Genomic DNA, 17,749 nt, shown 5'->3' with positions numbered 1-17,749 from the left:
CACCGCCCCCCGCCCCGCAACGCGACGCCGATGCCGGGGGCGGCGGCTCCTCCCGCAGCCCAACATGGCCGCCCCGCCCCGCCGCCATCTTGGGGAGGTGGAGCGGCGCTGCGGGGCTGCCCGCAACGGGACGGGACGGGGCGATGCTGCGGGACGGGGCGGGACGGCATCCCGGGCTGCCGCACCGCAACGCACCGCAGCGTGTGCCGTCATGGAGCCCCGGCAGAGCACGCGCTTTAAAAGGGCTGAGAGCTGTCCGGTCTGCTGGTGCTAATTGCCCGGCTGGCGGCTCGGGGAGGATGAGGAGCACGGCCAGGGTGCTCGGAGCGGATCTCAGAGGGGCAGTGAGGCACTGGGACGGCTGCACATTGCTGCGATGCCCCATCAATGGAGGTGCTCAAAGTCACTGACAGGGCTCTGTGCAGCCTGAGCTGGTGGGGGGCAACCAGCCCATGGCAGGAGGTTGATCTAAAAGATCCCCTCCAACCTCAGCCATTCTCTGCTTCCATGATGAAGCCATACAAGTAGGTGCAATGGAATCACTGCACACACCAAAGCAGAGGTGCAGGTCCAGCCCTGCTCCCAGCCTGCAGCCACTGCCTCAGTGCCACACAGGACAAACAGGGCTGTGCTCACACAACTCCAGTTTAAGACATCTTTATTCCTCTGCATGTTACACTCAGTGCTTAAGAAAATACAGCATCCCTTTGGACATTCATACATTTTTACATGGGAAAAACAGGTTTCTCTACAAGGGCGGTTATTAAGCTTCAGGCCAAACCCTTCCATTCCTGAGCACGACAATGCCCAGAGCTCAGCTGTTGTCTCCTAAAGCCATATATCTGTGCCCAGTGCTTCCAGTTCCAAACGCCCATAGCTCCTACACAGGGTGCTGCAGAGGAACAGCTGGGGACAGGAGCGACCAGACTGCGCACACGGATACCTAAGGGACCCACGTTAGTGTGTGACTATCTGTAACGGGGACACAGGTTAGTCCTGTTGGCTAGAAACCTAAAGGGTTCCCCACACTCGTGCATGGTCACAAACAGCCACTGGACACCAGGCGCGAGCTGCCTCGTGGGCAGGAGGGCAGCGAGCAGAGCTACTGCGAAGCTCAAGGCAAGAAACCCACAGGCATTATGAACACAGCACTGCCCACATGCAGCCCCTCTGCCCGGGGCAGTGCTGGAGGCGGCAAGCAGCTGTGGCTGCACAGGGTGCTAACAGCAGCACCCAGTGTCACAGTTCTGGGCTGCTGCAGTGTGCAAGATACTCACGTCTAAATGTCACTACGGAAAGCGGGTTGAACAAAGCAGCTGCTGCACTAAGAGCAGGACCCCGGGCGCAGTGCTGCCCCAAGCGTTAGCTGCAGGCCAGCAGGGAGGGTCTGGCAGTGAGCTGCTGCCTCCCTGGGCAGCGCTGCAGTGCATTGGCACGAGCAGCAGAAACAAAACAGATGTTACAAAAGCTTCTTCCAAGCACCGACAGACTCCACTTGGTCACTGCAGGGAGAGATGCACATGGAAAAGAAAGTGATGCTCTAAGGCAAAGGCCTTTCGCTTCAGGACCTTGGGACACTGGCGCAGCTAAATGCCCCACCTGGCTGCCGAGTCCCTCTGGGCTCTGCCCTTCCTGCTGGCTTAAGTGCCTCCTGCTCAAGCGCTGGGAGCAAACCAAGCACCAGCACCCAGCCTGCTCTGCACAGCGCTGCCCTCCCTGGAGCACCAGGCCCCAGGGCACCCCGCTGACACTCCTACAGGGCCGGTGAACACTGTCCAAACCTTAGGCCTCGCGCCAAGGAGGGTAAGGTATGAGCTGTACTGGAAGGGAACAGGGAGAAAGTGTCAACAAGAGTGTCTTTGATCCAAGTGGTTCGAACTCGAGTCCGAGGCGAGGGATGGTTAGCTGGTACCAGGGGAGATCTCTGGGAACTCCTTATAGATCTCCAGGATGATCAGTTTGTCCATCTGGCACTGCTGCTCCTCCTCCTCCTCCCCCAGGATACGCTGCAGGATGCCCTGCAGGTCAGAGAGGCGGTGCTGGTGCTGCAGATACGGCGTGGAGCGGATGATGGCGTGCATCAGAGACAGATACTCCATCCTCAGCTGCCAAGTGGGAGGGGAGAAGAAACAGGGCACAGTGAAAAATTCAAAATGAGATAAACAAGCGTGCCAGCCTCCATTACAGCATGAGCACAAGGAGCAGCTGCTGCTGTATGACCAGCCAGACAGAGCTCCAGAGGCACTGCTTTTCTGGAGGACTCACCATTAGCTATGGAGAACTGTGCTTTTCCCACAGCACCTCAATAACGCTCATGATCCACTCTCAAACATAAGCACATTCTCTGCCTCTAGCGCTAATAAAACACAGGAGATCCCTCCTTCTGCTACTCACAGAGGGGCCCTTTTCCCAAAGGTCCCTGAACAGAAGGGCAGAGACCACCAGAGCCTGGCAGACCTTTCAAACACACTTTCCTGCTGCCACATGCAGGCAGGACAAATCCTCCCTTCCTTCTCAGCCCCTTAGACAGATTTCAGCACTCTGAAATGTTCTGCCTGCCCCAGGACTCCAGCTCTGTCTGCACCATCAAGCCCAACAGGTGAGGAGAAATACCATTGCTTTGGGACCACGCTCCCCTACTCAGTGCCCGTGGCTTTGTGTGAGCACCTTGTCTCCGGGGGAGAGATCAGCGATCTGCCGCACCAGGATGTCTATCAGGACCATCATGTCTGTGTGGTAGAAGATGCTGGCTGTGTCCTTGCTGGCAAAGATGTCCTGCAGGAACTTCAGCACTGAGTGGGGTGGCTGAGGCTGATGCTTGAAGATACAAACTGGATCATCTGGGGGTGGCAGAGAGATCGCGTTAAGCCACACACTCCTTGCTGCCCACCTCCTGCACCTCCAGTGCCAACCCCTGCATTGTTCCCCACAGGTTTTGGGGAGGGGGCTGCCCCCACCTCAGCCAGTCGCTCCCTGCCCACGGCCAGCTTTCATGCCAGCAGTCCTTAGTGCCTTGCACAAAGCTGTGTAATCAGGATGGCAGCTCTGCAGGGCACCAAGCTGAGACCAAACTCATTAGCATTAGCATTAATCATTGTTTATGTTTCACCTATTATCCCAGGTGAAAGCTCATTAGCACATTACCTCCCAGTGCCTCCCCTCCTTGCTCAACAGCCACCACTCATTTTCTCCCTGGTTTATTAAGTCTGGTCCAATGACCCCTCTGAAAAGCCCACCAGAGCCTGCATCAGAAATAAGCTTTCACCATGGAGACCAGGCTAGGACTGTTCTGGAAGCAATAAAAGAAACACCTCCAAGTTTAATTTACCCACTGTACCCTGTTTTCTACCAAAACATGGCCCTGCAGACCACAGAAGGGGCTATGGGTACTACAGGAGAAGGGCACAAGAGAAGCATCTTTCTTTGGTTCTGGTTTTCCTGCTCCTCAAAGTAAGGAAATCCTTTTAGAGAATCTCATATGGAGGAGTCTAAACAAAGGCTTTTGGACAGGGCCAGACAGAGAAGCACTGAAATGCAGGCTGCCCTCAAACTGGTATAGCGTGGAAACTGATTTGCGACCCCAAAGGCATCTGAAGCCTGAGTAAGACGAGCTGCGAGCTTCACAGGGTGAGTTACTTACCAGCAAATCAACACAACAAATCTCAAGCTGCAAAGCCCCTGTGCTCCAGAAGGTATTAGAAAGCACAATAGCGGCATGCAGCGCAGGCAGAAATACCTGGCACTGCTCTGCCTGTAGTGATCTCCAGCTTTCTAACAATCTGCTGTGCATGCAGTGGATTTCACTCCATGCCTGGAGCAGGCAGAAAACTAAACCCTCTGCTGGCCAGGCTGAAATGGGAAGCTCCATTCTGAGCAGCACGTCAGCCCCAGCCAACAGCTTCAATGCCACCTGCACCCCCAGCTCTTACCAAGCACCATTCCTGGGAGCTGCATCCCCTGCCAGGCAGGTGACAGTGCCGCACTCACCTCCCCTGTTCAGCAGCAGCAACAGCTTCTCCGTGAAAGTCTTGACATTGGAGTGCTTGCTTATTGTCGTCATGATCACGCTGTGCTCTGGAACTAGGGAAGAAACCTGCTCAGCACATCCCTTTGTTTGCTGAAGACAACAGTAACAAAACAAAAAAGGAAAGCAGCACAGGGCTCCCACTGTGGGGAATTGCAGGGAACCAACCCACCAGGGCTACAAAAGGTTCCAGGGTTCCACCCCTGGGGGCACTCAAGGCCAGGCTGGATGTGGTTGGTAACCCTGTCTGTGGCAGGTGTTGGAACTGGGAGATCTTCAAGGCCCACTCCAACCTAAGCCTCTCTATGAGTCTATGAACATAACATGTTTTAGCAGAGTTTCTGAATCGACTTTGCACATCTGCAATGCAGGACAAATGAATCTCACAGGCAGAGAGATAACACATTAATCCACTGATAAGCAACCTGAGCATCATTTAACAGGTTCTTAGCATCAGAGAACAAATCACTGCAGGCAATGATCCCCCAGAAACACGCTGCTGGTCACACATTATTGCCCAATTACTGCATCCAGGATCTCTAGGGGTAACTATGCAAAAGTGTAATGAACGAAAGCAGCGGAGACTGTACTAAATCAGCCTCTGTGCAATCAACTTTCACATGAAATTAGAAACTTTCACACAAATTTTAATGGTGTACAACTTATAACAAGCAAATTACTAGCCATGTCCTGCTGTTTTATCCTCCCCTTTCTCCACAAAGCCACGGATAAGGTCCTGAAGCAGAACAGCAGTAAATAATTAAATACAATTGGAGCAACAGGAGACCTTGCAAGCTCATTCTGGGTTAACAAGTGTCAGGACCTGGCACTATTTCCCAGTTTCCCAACAACAAGCTTTGAAGCTCCCAGTCAGCCCCACAGGGAATGGGCAGATGCCCTTCTCTGGGGATCACAGGCTTTGTCTATTAAGTAGCTCAGCAGAGGAGGGAGGATTGACAGTGAGGGAAAGGAGGAGAGTGTGCAGCTCAGGCTAAGGGTAATAATCTCAGCTCCAGCATGTAAGCAGTGAGTAAGGTTCAAGAAGTGCAGCTGGATAAGCAGGTTTGTGAAGACCTTCGTAAAGCAAAAAGCTTTCTTTCTGGACAGATACCAAGAAATGCCCATTGAAGCATGCTCCCTTCCAAATCAGCTGTGCCTACAAGTTGGCCATACACATGTCCTGCAGTCCAGCAGTTGCTTCCATCCAGCCAGCTTGAATGTATAGACAGAAATCCACTGGACTTCATGGCTGCTGAAGGGTCAGCTGGTTGGACATGGGCTCTCAGGCTGATTTTCCCTCTAGAGTTTTGTAGAGTATTTGAGCAGATACAAGTAGAAACACAGTGTGCTGCCAGAGGCTGAGAGAGCTGCACAGGTTATCGCAACACCATCAAGTGCCAGTGAGATTCTACATCCCTGCTCTTCATCCCCTCAGTGCTCCAGACCACCTGATATCCTGACAAGGCAGAACAGCACCAAACCGACCTGGAATGTGGAGATTGAAAGCCAGAAGGACGTTGATGAATAAGTCAGGGAGTTGGTCGGTGGTGTCTGAAGGCAGCCCGTCTTCAATCACATCCAGCAAGAACTGCACAAACTGAGAGTTGAGATGTTCTGCAGAAGGATAAAGATGGCACTTACATCATCCGTAAAGTACAACAAGCAACAAGGGACCACGTGAGCCACTTCATGCTTTTAGGCTTAAAGCCACTACTAGAGTGGCAGTGTTAGCCACCAGGAAATTAACCAATGGTTTTGTGCAAGAGACAAATGGCTCCCAGTCAGCCACAGCTCAGACAAATGCTGACTGTTCATTTCCCACTGGCTTTTTTTATTCATTATTCAAGTAAATAGAATGCCAAATTCCGCTCTGGCTGCTGTTCCAGCACCCTTGGCACCAATGAAGGCTTCAGGTAGGAAGAGATTTGTATTCTTGACCACTGGTCTAATCCATCTATTTAGAAAAAAGAAAAAGTAATCATCCAGATCATTAGTAATAACCCGTTTTTCAATTTAGCTATTAGGAAAGCTCAGGAGCTCATGCAAATAAGTCCACCTGCTGGAAATAATTGCCAGGGTTATATGAGGAGAGAAAAGCAGGAGATGTGGAGACTCGCTCCTCAGTCCCCGCTGCACAAGCTTAAACCTTGTATGTGGTTATTGGAGTGTTAAGGTGAAGCTGCTGAGGAGATGATTATAAAAATCTTCATTGCATTCCTAGAGAAACCAAACCCAGAGTTTCCCAACTATTGAGGACACAACACGGCTGGGGAAGAAGCACAGAGAGCACCTTCTAGCTGAAGGTTGAAAGGAAAGAAAGGGTAAAACAGGCAGATCTGGAGCAACATCTGCACTTCCCTCTTGACTGCAATACTCCTCATCATCTCCACTCGCACAAAGAACTTGAAATTCACAGGGCTGTGCCACCCTGTTACAAGGGAGAGCAGGGAGAGGCCATGTGATGCAGCTGGTGGATTTAGTGGACATTCATGGAGCGATCTGAGTCAGCAACAGAAAGAATGTGTTTGAGGCAACTGAGAGGTGAGTGCTGTAGTGCAGGGCTCCAGTATGACTAAATATTTGGACAAGTAAGCTGCTGAGCCACAGTGCTGGGCAAACTGCTGCTTCTGCAGCAAGGCAGAATGCTTGTGCTGCTCTTTCTGAAAACCTGGCATCTCTGGCTCAGTGTTTGCAGCAGGGACACTCCAGTGGTGAAAAGGAGACCTTAATCTCACCTTGCTGACATTGAGCTTTCCCCAAGCTCTCCCCACAAAAGCTCCATCCCCAGGTAACCCATGACCAGCTCTGACACACGCACAGGCTGCTCTTACCATAATGATGGTATGGAAGGGGTTCCCCCATGGAGAATATCATTGCCAGCACCAGGGCAGAGTAGCACATCTTCTGATGATCTGCAAGAGAAACACAGAGCTTCTGCCACTGATTCTTCTGAGGGTGTGGTGCAGCACCCCCAGCTGGTAAGCCACATATTTACTACAGACTTCTCATGCTGATTGCACTGCTCTTTGTTTCTGTGTTTGCTGAACGATGGGGACATTTTCTTTCCTCTTTAAGCACACACCTTCTGCACCGTGCATTTCTAAATTCATTTAAAAATAACCACAACAAAATTCTCATGTTTTGCGTCTTTTTCCCCATCCACTTCAGAGGATGAGGGCAAACTCCACCTGGATAACAAAAAACCTCCCCTGCACAGACCCAGGACACGGCCCTTAGTTATGTAATTACTGAACCCAGAAAAAGCATCCATCTGGCCACCTGCAAGTGCCGCCTGTTCCAACCACCGCCGCCCCCGGAGCGCTGTGCTGCTCAATACCACCTCTGCTCTGCTCCACTTCTGCTACCTCAGCTCTGCCTGCAGGGATGGAAAGTCTCTGGGGAGACCCACCAGATCCCTGCTCATGGCTCAGGCTGCTCCTGTGCCCACTGCCCAGGCCACACACACCTCCACCACCTCCACACCCCGCTGGTCCAACTCCATTTGTGCTGGCAGCAGCTCCGAGTGAATATTCCACAGTCAGTGCCTTCCCTGAACGGTAATTAACAGATACTCCTCAGTAGATGTTTGCAGGGAAACAGAAGTCGCAGAATATGATCTGTGTGATAACAAAATGCAGCCTTGGTCCTGAGCAGTGAGGCTGAAGAAAAACATGCCTTCCATGTACGATGTTTCCCTGGTTCTGGATCCCCCTCTGACCCAGAAAGATCTCTCCATTCACAAATCAATCCATTGCTAAGCACTAGCAAGCTCAATTTGATTCTGCCCACACAGGCTGGTGCCTTCTTCATCCCTAATGCTCCTGGAGTTGTCTAACAGACTTGCAGCAATTGGCAGCTTGCAGGTTTACTCTTAGCACGAGGGAAGAAATGCTAGAGAATCGTTTCAGCCCAATAACCCCAGGAATCCATCCCCATCAGCAGAGGCTCTATAAACAAAGAGTGTGCAGACTTTGTTGAAGCTCCACAAGACGCCTGAGCTTTGAAATAGCAAACACTTCAGTGAAAATGTATCATTCGGGGCCCAGCTAGAGATACTACGCATTAACAAGATTATGAGTTTGTATGAGAGCAGCCCAGACAATGTGGCAGCAAAGCTGGAAACTGCTGTCTGCTCCTGTTAAAAGGAGAGGGAGAACACCAAGTAACTTAAATCTAATTCATTCTTATCTAAGGAGCTCCCAGCTATAAGGTGTCAGTGATACCAAAGCTCGCTATAATAGAAAGAAGATCTGACAGCTGCAACAGGCACCTGCACAGCCAGAGCTGACAGGCAGAGGTGCTTCCAGGCACCACCACCCAGCCACCACGGGCACGTCCCATGTCTGGCTGTGCTGTTTTCCTAACTGTTCATTACAAGACCTCTTCACCTCCATCCCAGGCGCCTGCGGCTGGTTATCAGAGGCAGGGTGAGGCAGAAGGCAGATATGGGGAGCTGCTGTTCCTGTGTTCTTAACAATACTTTCACAGAGAAAACTTCTCTTGTTGCACGCGGAGCAATGGAACGATCTGAGAACCAGAAGCCAGCACTGAACACACAGTTGGAACATACATAGAGGAAGAGATTAATTAGACATGGAATGGGGGAGGAGGGTGGTTACACACGTCCCTGCCCCATCTGCCATGAAATGATGTCCATTTGTGGCAGCTGACGGCAGGCTCCACTGCTAAGGATGCTGCATGTGAGGTTGCTGAGAACAGTCTGAAGGCTGAACTTGGAGCAGATCTGCATCAACCTGGTGCACTCACTCAGCACATACCATGAAAGTGTTAGGAGTGCTCCAATGCAGCCAAGGCTGCATTCCTTGACGTGCTTGCATCATCCTGAAAAACATAGTCATTGCCAGACAAAGCATGGCATATTTTTTTCATCCAGAGCAGCACCAGTGGCAGCAAGTGAATAAATAGCACTCAGAAAGCTCTCCTGAAGCAGAGGGACTTTGGGGACACCAGACTGGTAGGTGTCACTCAAGTGGCCACGAAGGACAGAAGAGCGGTGGCTGTTTGCTCACCAGCCTGTGCTCCCTCAGCACTGGTAGGAGGGCTGCTATTCTGTCTGACAGGGATTTCTCAGAGGCCACCAAAGACCTTGCTTTCCACCTCCAAACACAGCAGGGCGAAGCCAGGGCGCAGGGAGCAGACACAGCTGTCTGCAACTCAAGTAAAGAGAGCCTGGCAGCTGACTTGCACGTACGCTGAGCTGCAACAGGGGAGAAAGTCACAATTACAGAGTGGATTATCCCCGTCTGTTTTCTTTGGAATTGTTCTGGCTAATTCTGCCTCGCTGTGCCTTATTATAAGCTCTTCTAATGCTGATAGATGTGCAGGCCAGCCGCATCAGAGAGAAGTGGCCATCCAGAAGCAATAAGACCCAAGCATCTGGCAGCAGAACTGGCCAGCAGCCAACACGCCTGCCTCAGCCCCAGGGTAAAGCTCCTTCTCATCAAAGGCACCCAGCATCCAGGCACAGAGCTTCAGCCTCGCCTGTTCCTCAGTAACAAGCCAGGAGGGATCCTGCGGAGCCGTGCAGTGGTCCCCAATGGCTTTGTGCTGGCACCAATTGCTCTGGCCCCCGCCATCCACTGAAGGGATTAGCTAGCGTGAGGCATCTCATGGATCAGCTGCTATTCCCCAGTTCCTAGTACCAAAATAAGCTCAAGTCATTCCAGTGCTGAAGGTCATGTTTTCATGCAAGGCACTGCTTGCCATTTGGCAGTGGGATATGAAGCAGTAAACACCAGGATGGCAGGAGGGAACTACTGATGCTTTCAGCCACTTCTGAAGGACAGACATGTCTGGGTCAAGGATGGTTACCTCTCTGTAGCCCTGCTGTGAAGGCCGGGAGGACTGCACGGTGCACAGATGGAATGCTTGCAAGTGCTTGCTACAAGCTTAGTATAAGGAAGGCGGCACAGCATCAGGACATGATGCTTCTGTAAGCAGAAGGAAAAGCAGCCTTTAACCCTTAAACTGTACTGCCTGAGTGTTACAGCACAGAGGGCAAAATGAATCTCACTTGAGAAAAATGTAAGGATAGAAGAAACATCACAGTTGCAGGCTGGAAGTCCAGGGGACGCAGCAGGGTCACTTTCCACCCTTCACTTCAGCTGGAATGCTTTTGGGTGCCCAAAGTAGAGTCCAGCACTTGATGAGAGATGATTCAGCAGAAGTGCCACATGGAGATAGCAAAGATGTGCAGAAGTCCCCTTTGTCAGAGCTTGATGCTCCACAGACAGTTAGCTGTGCTGCCTGAGATGATGCAGCCCCTGGAAGTGCCAGGACAGCAATGCAGTGATCAGATGGGGCATAGCAAGGAGCGCTGAGAACCTGGATCACCCTGCCCGCATGAGGGCAGCTTGTAGAACAGGGCAGAAGACTGAAACCAGCTTCAGCATGGCACAGAAAACCTTTACCTGGAGACAATCTCTATGAATTAGTGACAGATGTATAACAAAGTTTATTTTTGGCAGCACAAAAATCAGGAATAATGTTGTCAGAGATGCACAATCATAATTCCGTAACCAAGTATTATTTGCTTCTCAGGCAGAAAAGCCTCTGCCTAAAGAAGAGGCTTCTCACGCATACCCAGGAAAAAACACCAACAGTGTGACAGGCTCACAGCATATAATTGATATGCTGCAGTAACACAAAGAGAAAGCTAAGCCAACATAGGCATAATGATCTCAGTCCTTTTCCACGCTAACCTAACGTGCATTGTGCTGCCCTCAGTGCTTTTCAGTCACCCCCCACCTATGAAATGCCCACACTGCAAAGCAAATGAGACCACAAAGCCTTCCGGAGCAGGCTTGCCTCCCACCCACAGCCCTGTCCAGGCACCAAATCAGCCCCATTGCTCCTGTCCACAGCACAGATGTTCAGCACAGGCTGCAGCAGCACGCTGGGCACAGGGGCATCTATTATGCACATCCACGATGGTCTTCTTGGCCATTTACTTGGCTCACAAGCAACGGATGAGACAGCCCCTGTTCTAAGCAGAAATATCCTACAGTCTCATCACCAAATTACACTCCTCCAAGGCTCCACAACACCCACAGCAAACCAGCATTATGCAGAATGCAAGCAGGGGACAGGCAGCAAGACTCCAAACACAATCTGACTTCACCCAAATGGTCACTCAGCAACTGCTGCAATTGTGAGCTGCATTTAGAACAGAACAATGCACTTCCAATATCTACCTGGGAAGAAGATATTGAATACATCAAGCCCAAAGGGCAGGAAGGACGTTCCTGCTAACAGCAGAGACAGGTCATCCTAACACAGGGAGTAGGAGCACAAAGTAGGAGGAACACGATGGCAAAGCTTGGGTATGGAAGGCAAAGAGCTGAGGAAAGCAGGGCTGTGGCAGCTCTGCAACTTCATTAACAGCACAACCACCCCTCCTCGTACACAGATAGAGAAGAGGTAATTTCCTCTGCTGCAACACACATCTGTCACCAAGAAACACCTCCAACACCTGGTATAGAAAGCACAGAAAAATTGGCAATAAGGGGCTGCAGAGATCTGTAGGTGCCTCCTGTCAGCATCATGAAGCCAACTGGAACAGCTCAAAAGCTCTCCAAGAAATGACACAGATCACGAGTGGCATGTTCAAGAACTGGAGGGCCTTGCACCACTGGGCTGAAACATCCTCTCCCACATGTTCTCCATTTATAGCTGTAATAAGCCAAGTAACTGTAAAAGCAGGCATCCATGTCCCCAGAGCACACAGAGCAGTCAAGTAGTGACAGGCCGTGACAGCTGCTGTAATTCATCTCATGGGAAGAGATCCCCAGTGACCCCAGGACAGCAGCCCCAGCTCACCTTGAGTGTGAGTCTGCATGTCCCGTGCCAGCTCCATTGGCAGCACAGAGTTTACAAGCGTGGAGATGATGGCAGCATCCAGGTTGCACATGGCTCCAAAGCACTTCAGCAGCAGCAGCCTCAGCGGCACCCTGTGTTCCTGCAACAACAGTGCATTAGATCAAATGATATCCTGGATGAGGGCTCATTCTAAGGTGAGAAACACACCTGGGAGAAGCTCCTGCTGCTATGACAGCTGCAGACCTGCCTAGAGTAACAGTAACCCCAGCAGCTCTACTGCCTTTTCAACAGTGTCACAGGGGTCCTTTCCAGATGCCATTCAGAACTGGGCTGGTCCAGGTTGTGACCTGCTGCCAACTACTCTCAGATACACAATAGTGCCCAGCCCTCAGCTCTGGATTCAGACACAGAAATGAAAGCTGAATGCAGCAAGGCTCGTTGTGCTGTACCTGGGGACTCAGGGACAGGATGGGGGAAAGCCTCCAACCCCAGCAGCATCCAGGAAGAAGCAGAGCAAAACAACACTGCATAGGCATTGAAAACAAAACTTCCACTTCTTCCTCTGAATACTGATTTTCTTCCGCACTCCCAAGGCTTCTACTCACAACCTACTTTCCCAAGCAAAGCTATTTACTAATGCACAGGAGTGCATCAATTAAAAGAGGAGCAGTCCCAGCCTGTCAGCTTACCCAAGGCATCCTCAGAAATTCTTCCTCTCTGTATTATAGATGCTGACTCTGTTCCTCAATGGAGCTATTAAAAGCAGCAAGCTTTACCCTTCACGCTGCTAGCTACTGCTTCAGAGCCTGTAACATTCCCTGCTCCTCCATGCAGCTTGTATGCAGAACATGGCATTTCCCAGCATTCAAAAGGGACACGCTACAACTCCATCGCATTCACAGAACTGCCCTACCCAGGGGGAACATGCAACATGTATTCATTGCACAAACTTGCTCTTTTGCACCTTCAGGGAGACTTCAAATAGAAGAGAAACGCAACTCATGCTGCCACCTTACCATCTGATAATACGCCACGAGGGACAGGATGGATTCGAATTCATTCTTCTTGCACATCTTCTTGCAAACTTCTGGGTCTGCATCTGTCTGGAAGCAGGAATGGACAGGTCAGCCTGGTGTTGCATGACAGCAGTAAGGTGGCTGCTGCACAGAGCTCCAGGGAGGCCAGCTCTGCCATACAGCAGTTCTTAGGCCAAAAGCACCTCAAAACCCACAACCTGAGCAGCATCTCAGTGTGAGCATCTTACGTACAGCAGTTCCAGTTTTCCCATAGTGAGAAGTATTGTACCTCCCACCCAGAGCCCCACTAAATCAGGAGGAAACCATTGCACCTAGTCCTCACCCTTCAGGCCTCACAGCAAGAAAGGAGGTCATGTGTTGAGTTAGAGACAATGGCATTTACTCCACAAAAAATAAATCAGTTCTGCTTATGTCAGAACATACAAATATGCTGAGATGTTTTATACCTGTTCAGAAGTGAGGTTTTCTATTCTCCTGTAATAGGGAAATACCACAGTCACTGTAAATAACAGTTCTGTAATTCTTAAGAGCTTTGTTGAGCAAAAGGATCACACAGACTTCCTGCAAATAATAAGGGATACAGAGGAAACCCCCACTCTCTGAAAGAGCAAATCTGATGGCAACACAAGGACAGAGGCAGCCAGATAAAAGGAACTTCACCAGTGCTGAGTGCCATGTTGTGCCCACAGCAGAGGAGCTGGCTCACCAGGATGCGAAGCAGCTCCTCCAGGTAGCAGCAGATAACGTTCTCATCCTCATAGAGTGCCCAGCTGCGCTGCTGAGCATCATCCTTGTGCCGGGCCAGGTCTGCAAAGATCACCTCCAACCGCTGCTCGTCGTGACAGATCTGTCCTGAGGGCAGCCCCGAGCTCAGGTCCTGCAGGACAGCAGAACAGTGGTCACTGGGGTCCTGGCAGCAGGCTGTTGCTCCATGCAGTCTTTGACTGAGGAGTGCGGCTGACCTCATTCAGTCAAGAGCTGGCAGCAAAGACACAGCCATTATTTCAGCTTTCATACTTGTTGGGCCTCTACTCCCCCTCCTTTCCTTGCACAGCTAGTGCAGTGAATGAATCAAATTGGACTCCTGCCCTCAAAAATAGGTGCCAGGACTGGTGCACGGTCAAAGTCTTTAAATCCAAGCTGTCACCACCCTGCTGGAGCTCTGGCTGGTTTTTGAGGATGCTAAAGAACCCAAGAAGCCTCACTCAAACAGTCTGCACCCCTTTTTGCTTACTGCTTGCCATTACCTAAAGCCAAGCCAGTCAAACCAACACTCCTGAAGCCATGGGAACAAGACTTGTACCCAAGTCTTTTCTGGATCACAGAACTGTAGCACTGACAATCAGAGCACGAGTGGAACAGGCACACCGTGACTGCCAAGCAAAGGGGTGTGCAGCACCTTTTGGGAACCCCACGGCCTTCTGGGGAGAATAGCTCCGAGTTTATTAACTGCAACGTTTAATCTGCTTTATTAGAGCCAGGATTGCCAGTAATTTGCTTTGTGGTATTTGGGGTGTGAACTAATTAAGACCCTGATTCAGTGGTTCAATTATATAATTAAAGAAGCGTTCTTGTCGGGGCTGCTCATTACATAACGTTTGCTGAGCAGATAACGAAGGAAGGAAGGCACAGTTCAGTTTTAACAGCAGACCCAGCCTGTGTGATGCTATGGGAAGCTGGGGATGGCCAAGTAGGGAGCTGCAAGGCTGGGGCTTGGACAGCATGAAGGCTGCTCCTCCAGCAATTAGCACACAGAGGATCCATCAAAGCACTAATGCATTCCTCCCCCTTCTGCACTCACATTTCTTTCAATATCTCGCTAAGGGGTAGAGCCAAATGAGTCAGCTCTGAGAGTGCTCACTGTGCTGACTGCCATTATCCTGGGCAAGCAAAGGGACAAAGGCTCCCTTGGAGGAAAGATAAACCCCAGAGAAGCATTTGTGGTTTGTTAAAGCCGTTCCTCCTTTAAGCACAGCCAAACTCAAGAACTAAGTGGAAGAGAAGGTGTGATGCTGCCCCAGCAGAAGGCCCTTCTCGCCCTCCTAAAAGCCCACTTTTAGGCAGGCACCTGGCAGATGAGGAGCAGTGTGAATGGAAACGGCACAGAGCTTCCACCTTCAGAGCACGCTGGGAATAAGAGCAAGGTAATGGATTCCGGGATTGATTCAGTAAACCAGTGATCTGACTTCAAATTAAGACTGGAACAGGAGCAGGAAGGACATAACTAATTAAAGACTGCAGCACAAGAGGTTGAAACGGGTATTGTATCTGCTGTAACTGGAGCAAAGTTTTAATCAAGGGCGATATCTCACTTATGGAAAGAAAAAAAAGAAAAACAACCTTGAAAAAAATATGCAGAAGAAGCAACAACCACATATTTGCATGGAGTGGAGTGCAGGGGGATTTCAGAAGTTACAAATTAAAGACAAACCGCCCTTGACCTAGAACAGACAGCTCAGCAACAACCCTGCATGGGAACCCCTGAGACGATGGAACGATTTGGTATAATGAACAACACAACGTCTGCATTAATAGCCTGCACCGTCACACGGTGCTCGAGGAGCCAACCACTTGCAATGACACACAACTGGCAGGGCTGGTCTCCAACAACAGCAGGAAAACCAAAGCCTGGAGCCAGGTGAGGTGCTACCGGCAGCATGACGGGATGACTCCAGTGGAATTATGCTTACTGCATCCTGAGAACAGGTGTTAAAGATGATAATAATATCCCAGCCTTGTCCAAGATCCTAATAACAGAAAACGGAACTTCTCCAAAATGAGTCAGAGCCGGAATATTTGCTTGAAACAGCCCAAAATTTGTGCTGAATCGCACACTGACACCGCACTGTTACTGAAGAGGGAAGCAATTAACCATTGGGTCCCAGCCACAACCTGGGAACTGCTGATTGCTCATAGCACACTATTCAGTGAGACAGTTAGCTAGATTATGATTCCACCTACAGTTGGAATGCCATAGTTTTCATATTCAAATGCCTTGGAAGGGTTTGTTATAATCGTGCTGTTAGCAATGGAATTCCATCTCAGATGTCAATATGAAATGCACACCTTGGGGCTGTGTTTAACCAGTGGGAGCTGAAATTTACAATCTCCCCAACTAAGGCATAGGGCAACCCAGATGCACTTTGCTATTTTAACAACTGCTGCAGGAAGCATTCCTTCATTTCCCCCCTTGAGTGCCTGTAATGGAGGAAGGAGGAGAATGTGATCGTTTGGTACAAGGTTTAGAACAAGGTTATCATAATACTCCTCCAGTGGAGGAACTTCTATTGTCCTCACTGCACTACCCCAACCCTTGGCACCAGCCAGTCAGCAAAGCTCTGCATGTATTACCTTACTCTCCACTACGGAGATGAGGATCTGCTCCATGATGCCGCTGGTTGCCGGGACCAAGGTCTGGATGTGGCCGATGACCACCCCAATGGCCACACGTGACAGCTCATAGCTGAGGTGGGTGTTTCTGCGGACCAACTCAATCAGTTCGGCACCTATGGTCTTGGGGACAGATGCCACCAGCCCACTGGGTTCTGGAGGTACTGGCTCCACCACAGCAGCCTTCTTATCTTCGAGACAGAGAGAGCTGAATGATTCCAGGTTTGTGGGGGTCGCTGCTGCAGCTTTCTTGCCCTGCAGAGTCTTCTCCCCATCTGCAGCATGGGACCTCGGGGCCCCCACTTCAGATGGTGGTGCTGGGGCAGCTCGTTTGGTCTGAGGGGATTTGCTGGCTCCATCCTTTGGGGAAGATGTGTAGCGGGAATGGGCTGCGGGGCCGGTGTCCAGGTTGCGTGTGATGGTGGTGTGCACACTGCGGCTGGGGACGGGTGGAGGTGTGGTGGCAGGGCTGGAGGCAGCCGTGGGCAGAGCTGCATCTGAAGCAGAGGAAGGGGTGTACAGGGTGTCCAGGGACGTGGTGCTCACCGAGGAGGCACTGGAAGCTGACCCAGGGATAATTTCCACGGCATCTGAAAGAGAACAATTAAAATGCCTTAGCAACAGCATCAAAGGGAAAAAGAACAAACAAATTGCTACAGCGCAGTCCATTAAAAGGCTCATTGTGCATGCACCAGAGCAGCTTAACTCCTCTTCCTGCCTCACTTATCTCAAAGCAAAATTGTACCGAGTTCCCTCCGGAGCATTCCCACACAATCACCTCTTTAGAAGGGGGAAAACTGCTCTATTGAGATGAATATCCTTCAAAGGGCTTAGTGTTTCACACCCGGAACGGGAGGGAAGAAGAAACAGGACTAAGGGACAGAAGAAGCCTTCTCCCCATGGCATAGCAAGGGCCTTTTTCCTGCGCTCAGGATATGAGCCATCACTTTGAATACCGGTGCCTGCAGGATGTGTGCTGGCACAGGCAGCTGTCAGCATCTCCCTCCTGCCCAGACCTCTCCCTGTGGCACTGACTGCACACCGCAGCCAGCACCGACAGCAGGGAAATATTTGGCTGACATGCATCTGTAGTTCCTCCTTCTCAGCACTCCTGAGCATTCGCTCACAACCCCACAGCCCCACTGGCACACGCTCCTCTCACAAGCCAATGCATTTTCTGCTCTACTTCTACGTGCTTCTCCAGCAATGCCTCACTCTGTCTGACCTTCCTAGGAAAAAAAATCCACTACAGCCAACCAAAGAGACATTGAGATTCTTCTTTCCCAGCATCCAGGCTAATATACACTTGTACCAAACTACGCCCAGTATCTTTTGGGGGCAGAAACATAACTGAGCCCTTCCCTGACTGTGAAAATGGACATTTACTTGGGCAGACATTGGGATGTCTTCACCCAGGGCTTGGAGAGAACAGCTAACGGTGGCTCTAGTGGAGCACAAG

The 17,749-nt window shown here is 50.7% G+C and overlaps 1 protein-coding gene across 2 annotated transcripts in view; it reads right to left on the bottom strand.

Annotated features, from left to right (window-relative positions):
- Positions 1-641: 641 nt before the first annotated feature.
- Positions 642-17,749, bottom strand: part of NCKIPSD (NCK interacting protein with SH3 domain) — a 32,364-nt gene continuing 15,256 nt past the window's right edge. For both annotated transcript variants that reach the window (XM_015875364.2, XM_015875365.1), the window contains exons 5-13: positions 16,252-16,880; positions 13,607-13,777; positions 12,880-12,966; positions 11,864-12,002; positions 6,856-6,936; positions 5,510-5,638; positions 3,988-4,080; positions 2,668-2,840; positions 642-2,105 (exon numbers count right to left, since the gene is read on the bottom strand). In XM_015875364.2, coding sequence (XP_015730850.1) covers positions 1,902-2,105; positions 2,668-2,840; positions 3,988-4,080; positions 5,510-5,638; positions 6,856-6,936; positions 11,864-12,002; positions 12,880-12,966; positions 13,607-13,777; positions 16,252-16,880 — 1,706 coding nt within the window. In that variant the 3' untranslated portion in view covers positions 642-1,901. The remainder of the gene's footprint in view (positions 2,106-2,667; positions 2,841-3,987; positions 4,081-5,509; positions 5,639-6,855; positions 6,937-11,863; positions 12,003-12,879; positions 12,967-13,606; positions 13,778-16,251; positions 16,881-17,749) is intronic.

This window comes from Coturnix japonica, chromosome 12 (assembly GCF_001577835.2).
Source record: "Coturnix japonica isolate 7356 chromosome 12, Coturnix japonica 2.1, whole genome shotgun sequence".
NCBI lineage: Eukaryota > Metazoa > Chordata > Aves > Galliformes > Phasianidae > Coturnix > Coturnix japonica.
This window is presented reverse-complemented; position numbering and strand designations above follow the sequence as displayed.